This window comes from Pseudophryne corroboree, chromosome 2, assembly GCF_028390025.1.
Source record: "Pseudophryne corroboree isolate aPseCor3 chromosome 2, aPseCor3.hap2, whole genome shotgun sequence".
NCBI classification, from domain to species: Eukaryota; Metazoa; Chordata; class Amphibia; order Anura; family Myobatrachidae; genus Pseudophryne; species Pseudophryne corroboree.
The window spans coordinates 68,510,574-68,529,014 of NC_086445.1; the positions used below are offsets into that span (position 1 = coordinate 68,510,574).

General features: G+C 46.2%; 1 protein-coding gene across 4 annotated transcripts in view; it reads left to right on the forward strand.

Annotated features, from left to right (window-relative positions):
• The window catches only part of LOC134999232 (cyclic nucleotide-binding domain-containing protein 2-like), a 713,550-nt gene that overhangs the window by 42,722 nt on the left and 652,387 nt on the right, over positions 1–18,441 (forward strand). For 2 of the 4 annotated variants that reach the window (XM_063951412.1, XM_063951413.1), the window contains exon 1: positions 17,127–17,269. The exons of the other annotated variants lie outside the window; for them this stretch is intronic. In XM_063951412.1, the coding sequence (XP_063807482.1) occupies positions 17,165–17,269 (105 nt within the window). In that variant the 5' untranslated portion in view covers positions 17,127–17,164. Of the gene's footprint in view, positions 1–17,126; positions 17,270–18,441 lie in introns of those variants that run through there. 4 annotated transcript variants of the gene reach the window in all.

Consider the following 18,441-nt stretch of genomic DNA (forward strand, 5'->3'; position numbering starts at 1 on the left):
TCACATTATGCCATGTGGAATGAGCTGAAATTCACATTATGCCACACACAAAGCCACATATCTACATACTCACAGCCACATACAGTATACACACACACACATATATACATATAAACACACAGCCACATACATATATATATATACACACACACAACCACATTTACACACACACACTGTCCCCACCCTGACACTCTCCTCCACCAGTTCCCCTCTGCTCACCAGTTGCCAGGTAGCCGGGGGTATCAGCATACGGGAGCCGGAGCTGGGCAGCTATGCTGTGGAGTGGGAGCTGGCCACCCAAGTTGTCATCAGGAGAAAGCCGGAGCTGGGCAGCCGAGCTGTCAGGGGGGCGGGAGCCGGAGCCTTGGCATAATCATGCCGCATGCAGGAGCCGCAGCAGATTTGAAATAGTAGCGCCGCGGTCAGCTTGATGTGGCGGCGGACCGGCGGGGGACAGTACTTGAAGAAGTGTCGGTATAGCATACCGTTGTACACCAGCTCACTTCAGGCACTGATATATATATATATATATATATATATATATATATATAAAATTGATACTGCGGCACTCAGAGTCGTACAAAAAGTGCAAAGTGTAGTCAAAAAAATTTACATCACATAGTCCAACATTTCGGGGTGCCTAACCCCATTGTCACACCTTGACAAAGGGGTTAGGCACCCCGAAACTTTGAATTGTGTGATGTAAATCTTTTGGACTACACTTTGCTCTTTTTAAATGACTCCGAGTGCCGCAGTATCAATTCTATATACTATCCTCCGCACTGAGAGCACCGGGCCAATCAACATCCAAAACGGAGTGCCGGGCTGATGGTAATATATATAAAAAATATATATGGAATACATATATACATCTTGGCGCTTAGGATGCCAAAATACTGACAGCGGTATCCCAGAGATTAAAATCCCAACACTTTCTAATTAAGTAAGCTCACCCTGACCCCTAACCCCCCCTCCCCCAAACCCTAACACACCTTTCGCGCAGCCTGACCCTAATTGCCCCCCAGCTTAATCCTAATCCTCCCCGTTGGTACCTAACCACCCCCTTCCTGCAGCCTAAACCTATCCCTCCTTCTCCCCCAGCCTAACCCTCCCCAGGTGTGCCTAACCCTGACCCTCCCCCTACCCGCAGCTTAACCCTAATCCTCCCCCCCCAGGTGGGGACAGGCAGGAGGGGGGGAGGAGGGGGGGGGGGTGAGAGACACACAGCCCGAGCTCCCGGTGAAACAACCACGAGAGTCACTTTACCCGTGCTGCCAGTTAAAGAAAGGTATCATAAAGAGCAAGGGGATCCACCAGTGGTTGGGGAAGCCCTCTTCGCATCGGGTTAAGGTCCCGCCCCCCGCCTCCTCCACAGGCTCCGGCAGCTTTGTTGCCTCCTAACCTGGTTTGTGGACCCAGCGCCGGCGGAGGGAGCAGTCAGATCATCTGCTACATACTCATCAGGTCGGGAGGGTGGGGGGGCAGTGAGCGACACAAGAGGGGCAGATGGGAACAGCTCTAGAGCGGTGGCGAGCACAGAGCGGTCACTTCCTTTTTTTTTTTTTTTTTCTTTGCTGCACTCAGAGCCGCCCCTGAAGTGTTGCCGCCCATAGGCAGCTGCCTAAAGCTGCCTAATGGTGGCGCCGGCCCTGGTCCCTGTACAATATGTATGTGTGGCACTAGTCCCTGTACAATATGTATGTATGGCACTAGTCCCTGTACAATATGTATGTATGGCACTAGTCCCTGTACAATATTTATGTGTGGCACTAGTCCCTGTACAATATGTATGCGTGGCACTAGTCCCTGTACAATATGTATGTGTAGCACTAGTCCCTGTACAATATGTGTGTGTGGCACTAGTCTCTGTATAATATGTATGTGTGGCACTAGTCTTTGTACAATATGTATGTATGGCACTAGTCCCTGTACAATATTATGTGTGGCACTATTCCCTGTACAATATGTATGTGTGGCACTATTCCCTGTACAATATGTATGTGTGGCACTAGTCTCTGTACAATATGTATGTATGGCACTAGTCCCTGTACAATATGTATGTGTGGCACTAGTCCCTGTACAATATGTATGTGTGGCACTAGTCCCTGTACAATATGTATGTGTGGCACTAGTCTCTGTACAATATGTATGTATGGCACTAGTCCCTGTACAATATGTATGTGTGGCACTAGTCCCTGTACAATATGTATGTATGGCACTAGTCCCTGTACAATATGTATGTATGGCACTAGTCCCTGTACAATATTTATGTGTGGCACTAGTCCCTGTACAATATGTATGCGTGGCACTAGTCCCTGTACAATATGTATGTGTAGCACTAGTCCCTGTACAATATGTGTGTGTGGCACTAGTCTCTGTATAATATGTATGTGTGGCACTAGTCTTTGTACAATATGTATGTATGGCACTAGTCCCTGTACAATATTATGTGTGGCACTATTCCCTGTACAATATGTATGTGTGGCACTATTCCCTGTACAATATGTATGTGTGGCACTAGTCTCTGTACAATATGTATGTATGGCACTAGTCCCTGTACAGTATGTATGTATGGCACTAGTCCCTGTACAATATGTATGTATGGCATTAGTCTCTGTACAATATGTATGTGTGGCACTAGTCTCTGTACAATATGTATGTGTGGCACAAGTCCCTGTACAATATGTATGTGTGGCACTAGTTCCTGTACAATATGTATGTGTGGCACTAGTCTCTGTACAATATGTATGTGTGGCACTAGTCTCTGTACAATATGTATGTGTGTCAGTGTGCCCCTGGTCCTTGTGAAATGTGTGTCTGTGCCCATATATAATATGTTTGCTTGTCAGTGTGTGCTCCTGGTCGGTGTGTGTGTGTTCGAAGTGCATCCTATACAGTCTATGTATGGATGCCAGTGTTCTTGTTAATAGTTATGTAATTTATAAATGAATAGTTTGTCTAGACCCTAGACCCTTGCTCTGAACAATATCTATAAACCAGCTGTTAAGCATTCTTATTACATTCCAGTCAGTGGTGGTTCTAGGGGCAGGCGATGTGTCACGTGTATAAGGGACTCTACCATGGCATAATTAGTGTTACGGGCTCTCTACTGTAGCGTAAGATGCAAAAGCAGCTCCACTATGTGGTGTAATGTGAATAAGGGACACTACTCTGTGGTGTAATGTGAATTGGTAATTCACCACGCCCCTATACATTCAACTAAGAGGCGCCAAAATATATATTTGCTTACCCAAAAAATTTGTCTCAGGCCAGCCCTGCATTTAGACTTAAAAATGGTTCTTGCAGTCCTAATAAGTCACTATGGGGTCGATTCAATTCAGCAACAGTTGAATAGCGCCGGGAATTAGCTCCCGGAGCTATTCAATACAGCGACTATTTACCCTCAATTGTCGGGAATTCTTCTCTCGGGGGGGTGAGAGAAGAAAACCGACAAAAGGGCTGCCGCGCGGCCAGCGGGAGGCTGATTCTGTCAGGAATCAGCATCGCCGCGGGTAGTTAAGTTGGATAATGTCCGTTCTCCCGACAAAACAACCTGTTAAGTCCGCGAGAACAGGCATTCGCCGACTTAACTTTAGCTGAATTGAATAGCGTCGGGAGCTAATTCCCGGCGCTATTCAACTGTCGCTGAATTGAATTGACCCCTATGGGACAGGTGTATATCAGCCTATATTTCACATACAGTACATTCCAGGAATTGGGTTTTTTTTATCACGTAAATGTATTAAACTGTTATCTCAGAAGTTTTCGCAAAGATATCTTGTGTTAATGAAAAATAACGTTATTGTCTGATCACCGCAGTTCCCAGGTCCGTGATAAGCACTGCGATTTACCTGAAGGAAAAACTGTCCCTTTATTGGTTGGAGAGCTTCATACGTTGCCAGACACTTTTTGCGATACTGCCGGTTAGGGAGGGAGCATATTCAGATCCCTTTCTTTCTGCAGCTCCTCCTGCCTGACCTGCACACAACAGCAGAGAGGAGGGAGCTTCACTGCAGCTGTGCATCACTGGACCACGCAGAACCATAAACGGAATTCATTAAAAAATAATCAAAAACATACAAATTAAATTGAAAAAACAATAGAATTAAAAATATTGAATACATTTTAGAGATCACCATCCAAGGGGCAGGCTGGTCACAAACCTCATGTCTGTTTCTTGCTGCTAAGGAGTGGCTGTGGGCGCTTAAATGGAGTTACATTATTGCCAAGAATTGCCATCAATGCCAAGAATGATCTATCCATATTTAGGAACATCACTCCAGTAACGAGACATTGCGAGCTGCGGCATTTGCTGCTCCCATTCATGCGAATGGGGCACGTGCATGTCTAAGACAGATGCGTGCCACAGACATGCACGCAGTGGCGTCAGAAGGCGCGGGGGGGGGGGGGGGTGGCGGCCAGCACCTTGGTGTCACCCGCCGAAGGGTGACACTAAAGTGCCAGCTCCTGCTCAGTGACAGGAGCCGGGTGCTGCACTGTAATATTACGTGCAGCAACCCGGCTCCTGTCACCATGTTGAAGCCGGTACTGAAGAAATTCCAGTCTCTGGGGCCAGACCGCATCTCTCTGACCCCCAATGTGTCAAAAAACCCATGAAGCCACGCCCCATCCCGTGAAGCCACGCCCATTTTTCATCCAGCTGCACCGGGTGTTTGAGAGGTGAGTGACACCTATGCATTCACACAGTCACGTCTAACAAGGCGTGATCGCGGCAAGCTGTAGTCACGATGAGCGTGGCTGCATCTGTACATGCATAATACAAAAGGCATTACTTAATAAATAGCAAAAATGTTTCACTTAAAGTGTGGAAATCAGCGACATTTCCCATACTATTCGGATTTCTTACGCCTAATGGATCCAACTATTAGCGCAGGAGATCTTGCAAACGTCTCCATACATTACTTACAGAGAGCAGCTGGACTGTCGGATCACTGCACATAACATGACGGCTTCAGTTTCTGCATTTGTCTGATTTGTAACCATTAATCTACAGCTCACATAATGTATAAACGCTTAGTCATATTGGGCCCTATTCAGAGGCTGACGCAAATCCCGCCGTGACTGTGTCTTTGTACGCAGCGGTACTGAGAAATTATGCTAATGCCACAGCCGCTGGATTTTGTACAGAGACGCCCACAGGCCTCTAATCCGCCGCTTGTGTACAGACATTGGTCGCCTCATCAAACCTCTCGATCTTCACTATGGCTGCTCCGCATGTCTGTTGGAACTCTGGTGACAGGGCCAGTGAAACTGAGTACAAAGACGCAGTTCCTGAACCAAAAACACGACTGTGTTTGACTAGCCACCTCTCATAAACCCTCCCTGACTGTCAGTCACTCTGCATCCCAATCCTCCCCAGGACCGCAGTCTGTAAACCATAGAGACACAGCGTAGTATAAAAACATTGTCCATCTGTGAAAACACCGGCATACAGATACAGTATGGTGGTCATTCCGAGTTGTTCACTAGCAGTTTCGTTCGCAGCGCAGCGTTTAGGTAAAAAAGTGGTACTTCTGCGCATGCGTATGCGGCGCAATGCGCATGCACGACGTACTTTCACAAAAGCCGGAGTAGTTTTACACAAGGTCTAGCGACGCTTTTCAGTCGCACTGCTCGCCGCAGAGTGATTGACATGAAGTGGGCATTTCTGGGAGGTAACTGACCGTTTTCGGGGAGTGTGTGGGAAAACGCAGGCGTGTCAGATACAAACGCAGGCGTGCCGGGGGAAACGCAGGTGTAGCTGGCCGAACGCAGGGCGTGTTCGTGACGTCAAAACAGGAGCTAAATAGTCTGCAGTGATCGCAAGCTAGGAGTAGGTCTGGAGCTGCTCAGAAACTGCACAATCTTTTTTTTGTAGCCGCGCTGCGATCCTTTCGGTCGCACTTCTGCTAAGCTAAGATACACTCCTAGAGGGCGGCGGCTTAGCGTTTGCACGGCTGCTAAAAGCAGCTAGCGAGCGAACAACTTGGAATGAGGGCCTATGTCCTAGTACAGTGATGGCTAACCTTGACACTCCAGCTGTTGTTGAACTACAAATCCCAGCATGCCCTGCTACAGTTTTGCAATTTGGCCATGCTAAAAATTATGCAGGGCATGCTGGGATGTGTAGTTCAACAACAGCTGGAGTGTCAAGGTTAGCCATCACTGTCCTAGTATATCGTCGCTGCGAGAGGCAGCATGTCCCGGCATAGCTCAGCCCCCTGAAGCTGCCGGCTCCCCCACTCCCTGCTATCCTGTGCTATGCTGGGTACACATCTGTAGTGGTGGGCTTCAGTATGCCGAATGTCGGGATCCCGGCGCACAGTATACCTGCGCCGGGATCCCGACACCCTGCATACCGACAGCTATTCTCCCTCGTGGGGGTCCACGACACCCCTGGAGGGAGAATAGATAGCGTGGCGCGCGTAGCGTGCCACCATGCCCGCAGCGTGGCGAGCGCAGCGAGCCCGCAAGGGGCTCCTTTGTGCTCGCCACACTGTCGGTATGCCGGCGGTCGGGTTCCCGGCGCCGGTATGCTGGCCGCCGGGAACCCGGCCGCCGGCATACCATACTACACCCATCTGTCGTGTCCTCCTGTTAATCAGGGCCATTGTCTCATTGTAGTGTGAATCAATGTGACCAGGTACAGATGGAGCCACCTTTATCTTGACATTTAATAGGATTAATTGAGCCAGGGCAGTCGGACTTAATCCCCTGCTGTAATGACTTAGGGGGACATTTACTAAGCAGTGATAAGAGCAGAGAAGTGAGCCAGTGGAGAAGTTGCCCATGGTAACCAATCAGCAGTGAAGTAACATCTATAATTTGCATACTATAGAATTATACAGAGCTGCTGATTGGTTGATGGGGCCTCTTCTCCACTGGCTCACTTCTCCGCTCTTATCACTGCTTAGTAAATGTCCCCCTTAATCCCCTGATGTTTTGTTCTCTCTGTATTGTATTGCAACTGAGAACAATAGATGAAGGGCTTGTGCTAATAAACCTTGGTGCACCTAGGTGCAGCAGAGAAGCCAAATGACCGTGACTCCATCTGTAGATCAGGGGCATCCAAACTCCAAACACACAATAAAAGTAATCGTTCATTACAGTGTAGTCTTGTTATTCATTTGTATGCCCATTTTCACGCCGTTATCTCACAGTACAGCGCCATATTCCCCTTATTGACGACTTTTTGTGTGATAGCCCACTAGATTTAGGTATGCAAGATCTGCAGTCACTGTGTATAGTACATCACCCTTACCTTGCCCCGGCTTGTCATGGGTTCAGGCACAGTTACCAGAGGGTCCCCTGAAGAATCAAGTCTTTAACTACAAGTACATTGTGGGTGTGGACTACAGGTGTCGGTGCAGCGCATAAAGAATTGGGCGCCAGCCCATCTCAGATAAACAGCATAAAGTTTATTTAAACATCAAACAGGGAGATTGCAGGGATAACTTGTGAACACTCCTCCAGCACAAAGCATAAGTTACAGTGGATCACACATCAGGGCACCTCCTCCAGCGCATCGCTTAGTCGCAGCGGCATATACATGGCAAACAGCATTACGTACCAGGGCATTCTGTGACCAGTAGTGATACACATCAGGTGACCGTCTCTCTCTCTCTTACTTAGCGAGGATTCTTTTCCTTGGGGGCGCTTACTCACGCCGCGTGGCTTTCCGACCACTTCACCCAGATACCTCTCGAGATACTTTTCCATGGTGGCGCTTACTCACGTCGCGTGGCTTCCGACCACTTCACCCAGATACCTCTTGAGACTCACACCATTAGCACACTTTTCTCCTGGCATCACCCTTTCACTGGATTCTGAATACTGCTGCTCTTACACTGCGATGTCTCCCTCTGTCATCAAGTGCCTTGCTGTGGCTGGCATCACTCCCCACCTAAACATGTGGGGAGCCCTCACTGGGGCTACATCTTTCTGGCTAAATTCACCTCACTGTCTGCTCACTCTCCTCACTGACTGTCCTCTCTCTAGGCTGCTGCAGGACAACCTTTTTATAACCCTGCATTCCCAGGTACACATTCTATCTGGGATTTCCCGCTCTGTGTTTCCCGCTCTCAGTTTCCCGCTCTGAGTCTGCAAATGAGTGAGTCATGCCCTTTGCATTTTGCAGACAAATCTGTATAGCTATGAGCTGTGCTGTTAACTCCTTCTGTGCTGCAAGCCGTAGGCTGCTGGCACAGTGCTATGCAACTCCAGCAAACATTTTACTTTTATTAAAGTCATGCTGGCACCTGTAGTGCCACAGTTGATTTGGGCTGCAGTTTCAGGGTATCACATTTGCACTTAACCTTTTTTAGCAGAATCCTGCTTCCATGTCCTACTTAGGGATCTATTTACTAAGCCTTGTAGAGAGATAAAGTGGACGGAGATAAAGTACCAGCCAATCAGCGCCTAACTGCCATGTTACAGACTGGGTTTGAAAAATGACAGGAGCTGGTTGGTGGGTACTTTTTCTCTCCGCCCACTTTATCTCTCTCCAAGGCTTAGTAAATAGACCCCTTAGACTCTTTACCAAATAAGCTGACATTCTGGTTGGCAGGTCAAGCTACAGATGGTGCTGAAGGGAAAGTTTATTTATGGCCACCATGGGGGTCATTCCGAGTTGTTCGCTCGGTAAAAATCTTCGCATTGCAGCGATTTTCCGCTTAATGCGCATGCGCAATGTCCGCACTGCGACTGCGCCAAGTAAATTTGCTATGCAGTTAGGATTTTTACTCACGGCTTTTTCATCGTTCTGGCGATCGTAATGTGATTGACAGGAAATGGGTGTTACTGGGCGGAAACAGGCCGTTTTATGGGCGTGTGGGAAAAAACGCTACCGTTTCCGGAAAAAAGGCAGAAGTGGCCGGAGAAACGGAGGAGTGTCTGGGCGAACGCTGGGTGTGTTTGTGACGTCAAACCAGGAACGACAAGCACTGAAATGATCGCAGATGCCGAGTAAGTCTGGAGCTACTCAGAAACTGCTACGAGGTGTGTAATCGCAATATTGCGAATACATCGTTCGCAATTTTAAGATGCTAAGATTCACTCCCAGTAGGCGGCGGCTTAGCATGAGCAAATCTGCTAAAATCCGCTTGCGAGCGAACAACTCGGAATGACCCCCCCATATACGTAAATTTACCAGAGGTCTCAGTTACTGTATATTTGCTAAGTTTGATGGAGAAAGTTTTGACAGTTAAAGTTTTTAGGGCCTATTTATCAAGCAATAATACAATAAGACATTAGTCTCAATCGTGCCAAATTTGCCAGGACAGTCCCGATCTGTGGGCTGCAAAAGGGGTGGAGTGCTGAAGTAAACAGAGCATTTCTGGTTGGATCTGGGCCGAGTTTGGGTGGATCTATGGTGAGTTTGGACTTAGGGGTGAGGCCTATTGTATCCCGATTTATCATGTGTAAATATTTTGAGGTTTGCAGCTATAGGGTATTTTTTGTGCTTTGTTCTATGTAATTAGGGCTTAATTCAGTAAGCATTGCATTTGCAAACTTTGCAAATGCAATCCTTCGCAATAAAAATATGCAGGAGGAGGTGCATAGCAAGACTGCATTCTATATGATCGCAGTCCAGGATGAACATCGCAACGGCAGGCTGAGTAAGTCTGAGCTTACTCAGGCTTGCCATCGCAGGGCGGCTTGCAAGGCCAATGGAACAGCGTCTCACGCAGTCCTTTGCCTCGCCACTCCTGAAAAATCGCCCCTGTTTCCGGCAATTCTGGATGCCCCGTCACTCCCCCCGGACGCCTCTGCTTGTCACTCAGGCAGAGTCGTTCGCAATCCTTCAATGCGATCGCAGGGCCCGTTCTGCACATGCTCGGAACAGGTTCTGCACGTGCGCAGTTTCCCGAACATCTGAAAACTCTTGAGTTGGATGGTTTATGTGATCAAACAGCCCTCTGTGAGGTAAAGCCCCTTACAAACGTTATGCATTGAAGACCTTATTATATATTAAGCAGTTTGGCTTAATTGTTAGACAGTTTTGTAAAGATTGAGTTAATTTTGGAGTCGTGAAATAGTAGCCCCTTTTAGCATTTGCATGGGATAGTAATGAGCTGCGCAGTACTATATGCTATATATTAATAATAATTTGGTACTTAAATGTTTTCATTTCTATAGAGTTCACTTAAAACTTGAGTTTTCTGTCACAAGCAAAGTTTTCCGCACTTGTTGTCCCTTAGTGGGATGCTATCCACAGCGTGCAGAATTAATATCCACATACAGATGTAGCCACGATCATCCACCCTGCGGCATGGCCGCACTGGCACACGAGCCGCATCTAGGCACACGTGCAGGCTAGGTGAGCGTGGCTACGTCTGTGGCTGCATTTGCCAATGCTGGATCAGGAGATGTCATACTGAGGGGGCGGGGCCGCCATCACCAGGAAGACAACAGAACCGTGGGCGGACCCTCAGGATGCTGCAGGTGCTGTACAGCCTGCAGGGGGGCACCGCTGGCCCCACACACCCTGAATCCATTATAGATACAGTATGCCACTGCATAGCACCCAATCGGAAATTACTTTTCATCTGTCTAGTGCAAATGACACAATAAAATTAAATGACTCATTGGTTGCTATGACCTTAGTGCAACTTTGCACCTTTGGGTGGTCATTCCGAGTTGTTCGCTCGCTAGCAGTTTTTAGCAGCCGTGCAAACGCTATGCCGCCGCCCACTGGGAGTGTGTTTTAGCTTAGCAGAAGTGCGAACGAAGGGATAGCAGAGCGGCTACAAAATATTTTTGTGCAGTTTCAGAGTAGCTTCAAACCTACTCAGCGCTTGCGATCACTTCAGACCATTCAGTTCCTGATTTGACATCACAAACACGGCCTGCGTTCGCCCAGCCACGCCTGCGTTTTTCCTGGCACGCCTGCGTTTTTACGAACACTCCCTGAAAACGGTCAGTTGCCACCCAGAAACGCCCCCTTCATGTTAATCACTCTGCGGCCAGCAGTGCGACTGAAAAGCATTGCTAGACCCTGTGTAAAACGACATAGTTTGTTGTAATAGTACGCCGCGCGTGCACATTGCGACGCATGCGCAGAAGTGCAGGGTTTTTTTGCCTCATCGCTGCACAGCGAACGAATGCAGCTAGCGATCAACTCGGAATGACCCACTTGATCAATATTAGTGATATTGATGAACCGCAGAGTGAAAGAAAATCATGTCATACTTTGTCATACTCTAGGTAATAAAATACATAGGGGCTGATTTATATTGATAAAACTTGTTGTGCATGATAAAACTCATTGCATATGATAAATGGTGCCCCAGCCAATCAGCTCACAACTGTCATGTGTTCAGCTCCTAACTGTCGTGTTTGAAAAATGACAATTGGGAGCTGATTGGCTGGAGCACCACTTATCACGCGCAACGAGTTTTATCACTCATTGATAAATGAACCCCATAATATAGTAAAGTGCTTTTGTCAGCAGTCAATAGGTCATATCCAATTAACCACACAAAATGTTTGGGTGAAAAAAACTCCCATTTTTCGATGATGTTTGTTTCAGGCAAATTCAATTAGCCCCCATTTTTTTGCACAACAAATTTCAAATTTTTGCGCGAAAATACACAGGATCCATGAAACCTATGCATTTTTGCAATTACGGACACGAAAACTGGGCTGGTATCACTATCTGCACATTTTTTTTCCTGCCCCTGGCAGGTGAAAAAAAAAAATCCCAAATGAGTGGCTGGCTTTTCAATTAGCTCTGGGGCATTAATTAGCTGTGGTAAATTACTACGGCTGATTGGATATGGGGGGTCATTCCGAGTTGTTCGCTCGTTGCCGATTTTCGCTATGCTGCGATTTGTTGCAAAATGTGCAAGGCACGCAGGGCGCATGAGCTTAGTTATTTAAAAACTTAGTAGATTTGCTGTGGATTCTGCGGCGCTTTTCAGTCGCTCTGCTGATCGGTGAGTGATTGACAGGAAAGGGGTGTTTCTGGGTGGTAACTGAGCGTTTTACGGGAGTGTGCTAAAAAAACGCAGGCGTGTCAAGGAAAAACGCGGGAGTGTCTGGAGAAATGGGGAGTGGTTGGCCAAACGCAGGGCGTATTTGTGGCGTCAAACCAGGGACTAAACGGACCGAGCTGATCGCAATCTAGGAGTAGGTCTGGAGCTAAAATATTTAGTAGCAGTTCTGCTAATCTTTCGTTCGCTATTCTGCTAAACTAAGATACACTCCCAGAGGGTGGCGGCCTAGCGTGTGCAATGCTGCTAAAAGCAGCCAGCGAGCGAACAACTCGGAATGAGGGCCCTGGGCCTATGCCACTTACAGACAGTCGAGAGTGTGCCATCTGTGCAACTAGGAATTTCAGATTCATTAGTATGCAAGATCATGTTCTGACTTGTAGTGCCATAACAGCTGCCAGACCACACATTACCTCACCTTAAGATGCCTCATACCTCAGTGATCTCCCTTGTGGCTGGTGAATTGATAGCCTACAATTTGCAGGACCTATTCGCGATCGCCAGTGGTCCCATTGCACAGACAGAAGCTTTCCACATGCTTTTATGATTAGGACCATTGAGTAAATGGTAAATGCTGTGGAGGATAATCTAAGATCTGGGGGTGGGGAAGATCTTGGACTGCATACCCTAATTCCAAACATAATGAGAGGTGCTATCATGCTGAGACTTGTAGTTCCACATAGAAAGAAAAACATGCAGATGCATATTCTTTAGTACCAATTTCCTGTGCCCTTCCTGTGAACCTTTGGATTAGGATCAGTAGATCAAGTGCCAGCAGGCTGGGGTGACAGGGCATATCGACACTTGCCGTTCCAAATGCCAACGTGCCCAGGCAGCCATTCAAATTGGGCATGGTGATAGTCATTGGGAAAAGTCGTTCACCAGCAAAAAAGTAACATAATTTCAGGGATTTGCAAATGTGGTATTTACTAAATTTCCACCTTATTTCTTATGATTGTTATCAGTACAAATGAGCAGTTCGGATTTGGAAAAATCAGACAGAACCAAATTTAGGGGTACCATGGCGTGCCGAGCCATGACTCGAATCTGTGCGCCAAAATCGGACCTTGTCACGAGGCAAAACACAAGCGTAGGTAAAGGGTTGCTGTCGGCAATTACAGACGTCTTTGGAGCTCTGCAGCTCTGACACTTGTGTTGGACAAATTACATTTGTAAACACCACCGTCTTCAGTGACCTTTGTTTCCTCTTCAGGGTATCCGGATGGTAGATTGACAGTATAAAGATCGACAGTCGAGAGTTCGACATCACATGGTTGACTATGAATAGTTCGATAGGCTCAAAATTTCGCCCAGGCAATTGGCCAACAGTGACTTAGGTCATCAGGATTAAAAGGTCGATAGGTTTAAAAGGTCGAAATTCAAATGTATCGACAAAAAAAGTCGACACATGATTTTTAGGGGTTGGTTTAGGCTGTAGGAAGGGACAGTTAGGAACTAGGGGGAGGGTTAGTTAGGCACTAGGGAAAGGGTTAGGGTGAGGAAAAAAAAATCATGTGTCAACTTTTTAAACCTGTCGACATTTTAACCCTGTCAACCTACAGTATTCCTCTGTGGAGAGAGTAGAACCTTCTAGAAGGAAAACCATTTCTGTACCAAGCAGGCCTGTATGGTAGAGTGGCCAGACATAAGCCACTCCTTAGTAAAAAGCACATGGCAGCCTGCCTGGAGTTTGCCAAAATGCACCTGAAGGACTCTCAGACCATGAGAAACAAAGGGGGTCATTCCGAGTTGTTCGCTCGTTGCCGATTTTCGCTATGCTGCGATTTGTTGCTAACTGCGCATGCGCATGGTACGCAGAGCGCATGTGCTAAGTTATTTAACACAAAACTTAGTAGATTTGCTGGTGTTCGAGCGACGCTTTTCAGTCGCACTGCTGATCGGTGAATGATTGACAGGAAAGGGGCGTTTCTCGGAGGTAACTGAGCGTTTTCCGGGAGTGTGCTAAAAAAAACGCAGGCGTGTCAGGGAAAAACGCGGGAGTGCCTGGAGAAACGGGGGAGTGGCTGGCCAAACGCAGGGCGTGTTTGTGACGTCAAACCAGGAACTAAACGGACTGAGCTGATCGCAATCTGTGAGTAAGTCTGGAGCTACTCAGAAACTGCAAGGAATTATTTAGTAGCAATTCTGCTAATCTTTCGTTCGCACTTCTGCTAAGCTAAGATACGGTGGCCTAGCGTATGCAATGCTGCTAAAAGCAGCTAGCGAGCGAACAACTCGGAATGAGGGCCAAAATTATCTGGTCTGATGAGACAAAGATTGAACTCTTTGGTGTGAATGCGAGGCGTCATGTTTGGAGGAAACCAGGCACCGCTCATCACCAGGCCAATACCATCCCTACAGTGAAACATGGTGGTGGCAGCATCATGCTGTGTGGATGTGTCTCAGCGGCAGGAGCTGGGAGACTAGTCAGGATAGAGGGAAAGATGAATGCAGCAATGTACAGAGACATCGTGGATGAAAACCTGCTATTTCATAAAATAAAGCAGAGAAACCAGGAAAATGGATGAATTATTGCTTATTCTCTAAACATATCTTAAAATAGTCTGGATAGATTTGTTGGTACCCCTTAGAAAGGATAATGTACAGTACAATTGGATTATTGTGATATTGCAAATTAATTGCTTTCTTGAAATAACATTATGCATGTCTTCAATCTTCTACTCAGTCATTCAGCCTATTTACATGGAGAAAAGTAATCAGTTGTTTGGTATCCCCGTGTGCACCACACTGAACATGGACCAGAGAAATTTTTAAGAGGAGATCAGAAAGAAAATGAAAATGAGCATTAGATAGATAGATAGATAGATAGATAGATATTTAGTAAATAAATCTGGTGGAACAAGGTATTAGCCTTTTAGCCAATTAAAAGTCTTGTTGTTTAAAACGTTAATGTTTTAGGTTTGTGTGTTTACGTCTCTGCTTTTCTGACCTTTTCTTTCAAAACAAAAGAAGAACCTGATTAATTCTCAAAATAATAAAAACTTTGTAAACATCTGCCTTGTACATTGACCGGAGAACATTTTAAATCTAATTAGGCTCTAAAATATCAAATGCAAAAATAAATCCAATTAAAAATGATCTATTCGGTGAGAGTATGATACAAGTAACATCATTTGTATTCAGATTCCAGGAGATGTGTGACACAGCTTGTCCTTTTCTCCGACCACAGACGGCAATGCTGAGAAAGGAAAACCAAAGTTATACCCTTTCATTCTGCATTCCACATGCCTAATTGCAATGGGTATTATTATTAAATGTGTTGAAAGATATATTATGTATGCAAAACAATTTCCAACAAAATAGGGATATATTGTGCTCACAGCAACTATTAATAAAATTAAAAATCTGTGGTGCAATCATTGTCGGAGTAAAGAACAGTTGTATGTGAGCGTTACTTAAGTGCTTGTACTGGAGGAACAATAGGTGGCGCTGTATAATAAGTTATCACAGTGTAGTCTCTTTTAGGATAGCGTATTTAATAGTCATGGGCAAAGTGATTCACTGAACTGAGTAGAGACACATGACTCAGTTCAGTGAAGTGTCTCGAGTCAGTGTCTCGGCACATGAGTCATGACTCATTTGTAGTGGAATGTATTGCAGAGACTGCACATGAATCAGTGAGTTGCCAGTGCTGGCAGATCAGTGCTGGACTCATGGAGGGAGTTATTCAGCTGCAGTGATTGTGCAGTGCATCTGGGGGAGGCAGCTGCTTATGCACTGATTGTTAATAATATATTAACATAGATTCAGTGTTATGTTGATATATTATTAATAAGCACTTATTGCATACTAGTTACAGTATATGCACATTACTTCTGGCTGAGGAGAGAAAGCTTAACAGCCATGAAACACATCATTCAGTCTGTAACTAAACCAAATAAAAACATTTTTTTTTTTACTTTGCATACTTTGCTAATTGGATGATTTGAGGTGGGCTTGTATTTATTACATTATCCACTATCTAGCCTCCAGGGAGTTTGCCACCCACAATCACATTGAGCAGGAACAGTAAGTTGAGAACACTGTACCACAGGGGCTCCACCTCCTGCAGGCTTATGCTGCATGAATCAGATCCATCCACTGAGTCACAGAGGTGTCTCAACTCACCGGTAGACTCAGGATGAATCATGATTCATGAAATGGATCAGGACAGCACTCAATGACTGGTGAGTCGTGACTGCTCCCTCCCCCCTCCCACTGGGTGTCACCTGGTATAGCCTCTGGCCAATCACAGCTAAAGACACTCAGCAGAACACACTGACTGAAGGACACGCTGAGTCTCCTCCCTCTGGCTGAGAGAGGCTGCTGCTGCAGCTGTCTCCAATCATTAAACAGTGAGTGACTCGAATCATTCATACTTCCTGATGATTCGAGTCACTGTGTTGAGACAGTGAGTCAGTAGCTATCTCTATAGCGTAATGTTTTTCAGAATTGTAGTAGTAATCCTCTATGTCAGCATTTATCAACTGCTGTGCCGCGGCACACTAGTGTGCTGCATGCGGTTGTCGGGTGTGCCGCCACCAGGCAGAGATGCCGGGCGCTCCACTGCGGGCTGCTGCTGTTATTTTTATCAGGCTTGGGCAGCGCAGTGCCCTTTCCTTGACTCATAGGCCACTCATGCCAGGATGCCTTTCTGCCCACACGTCCTCTCGCCTGCTCTGTGCTGCATCTCAGTGCTGAGAAGGAGTTGGAGGTTGGGGACAGTGTTTTTTTTTATTTATTTTTTTATTTTAATAATTTGATTGCTGTGGGGCAAATTTGTAGAATTACTGGGTGGCGGGGGAATGTGTGGTATTACTGTGGGGGACAGTGTGTAGTGGAATTACTGGGGGGACACAATGTGTGACATAGGTTCAAATTGTCGACATCGTAATGGTCGACACATTGACACCGCTTTTTAAGGGGTATTTTGCATTTTTTTGCAACTTTTTTTCATACGGGTGCGTGGACTATGTTGGGAATAGTAACCTGCAAGGGGACGCGGTACACTTATTGAGGTTCCCGTGTTCCAAAAAATAAAAAAGTTATTTTGACCATTTTCCATGTCGACATTTTCATGTTTTGACCTTTTGTTGGTGCCAACCTAATGATTGTCAATCTTTTCTCAGTGTCGACCTAAGACATGTCAACCTTTTGTCATTGTCAACTTAATGCGGTTTTCCTGCTGGGCTACCCCGCTCTTTGATGGTGGTGGCAGGGATATGTGTAATGACGACAATACAGCACGGACCACAGGAACTGGACAAAGTGACGGGGTAAAAGGAGGGGTCTGTTAATTGTTTTCTTAAATTGAGCAGTTGAAGCATACATTTTAAAAAGCATAATTAGGTGCTGTGGCCCCATTTTTTGTGTCCATGAACCTCAGGGCCCTGTACAGGTGTCCCTTTTGTCCCCCCCCCCCCTGTCGCCGGGCCTGACTATTGTGACATACAGAAACTTTATGCAAGAATGGTCAGCGTGGTGAGATATATATATATATATATATATATATAGAGTGAGTGTGTGTCTGTGTGTGGTATACATTTTCGCACCACAAGTATAAATGCCCATTTCTTGTAATGCATGTTGGGTAATTGCCCCATCCAGCGCGACTCTTCCAAACAGCACAAAATGGCCTTCTGCATTTCCCATTTAGCTTACTGTACCCTCCGTGATGTCAGCAATACCTAATGAGCTGATTGGCTGCATCTCATGAGTGATGGGTTATCACACACAGTAGCTGCATCAGCTGTGATCTGACAAGTGCGCTCTAACACAGAGCAAATAATGCGCAGTCCTCACCGTTCCATCCCCCTGAAGATGTTCCTGATGCATAGACAGTGATGGATGATACAGGTTGAGTATCCCATATCCAAATATTCCGAAATACGGACATTTTTTGAGTGAGACTGAGATAGTGAAACCTTTGATTTCTGATGGCTCAATGTACACAAATTTTGTTTAATACTAAAAAGTAATACAAATATTGTATTAAATGACCTTCAGGCTGTGTGTATAAGGTGTATATGTAACATAAATGTATTCTGTGCTTAGACTTGGGTCCCATCACCATGATATCTCACTATGGTATGCAATTATTCCAAAATACGGAAAAATCCGATATCCAAAATACCTCTGGTCCCAAGCATTTTGGATATGGGATACTCAACCTGTACAGATATACTGTATATATATACATATATATATATATAAAATACATAGTCCTACCCGTTCCCTCCCCCTGAGGATGTTCCTGATGCACAGACAGTGGCACATTCATCACGCACACCAGTGGCGTAACTACTGCCCCCGCAGTCCTCGCGGTGGCTTGGGGGCGAGGGGCTGCGGGGGCGCCACTGATTTACAGCAGACTGACATGCGGACGAGCGTCCGCATGTCAGTCTGCAGTCTCCTTCCCTCCGCCGCTTGTTGGAGGGACACGGAGGGC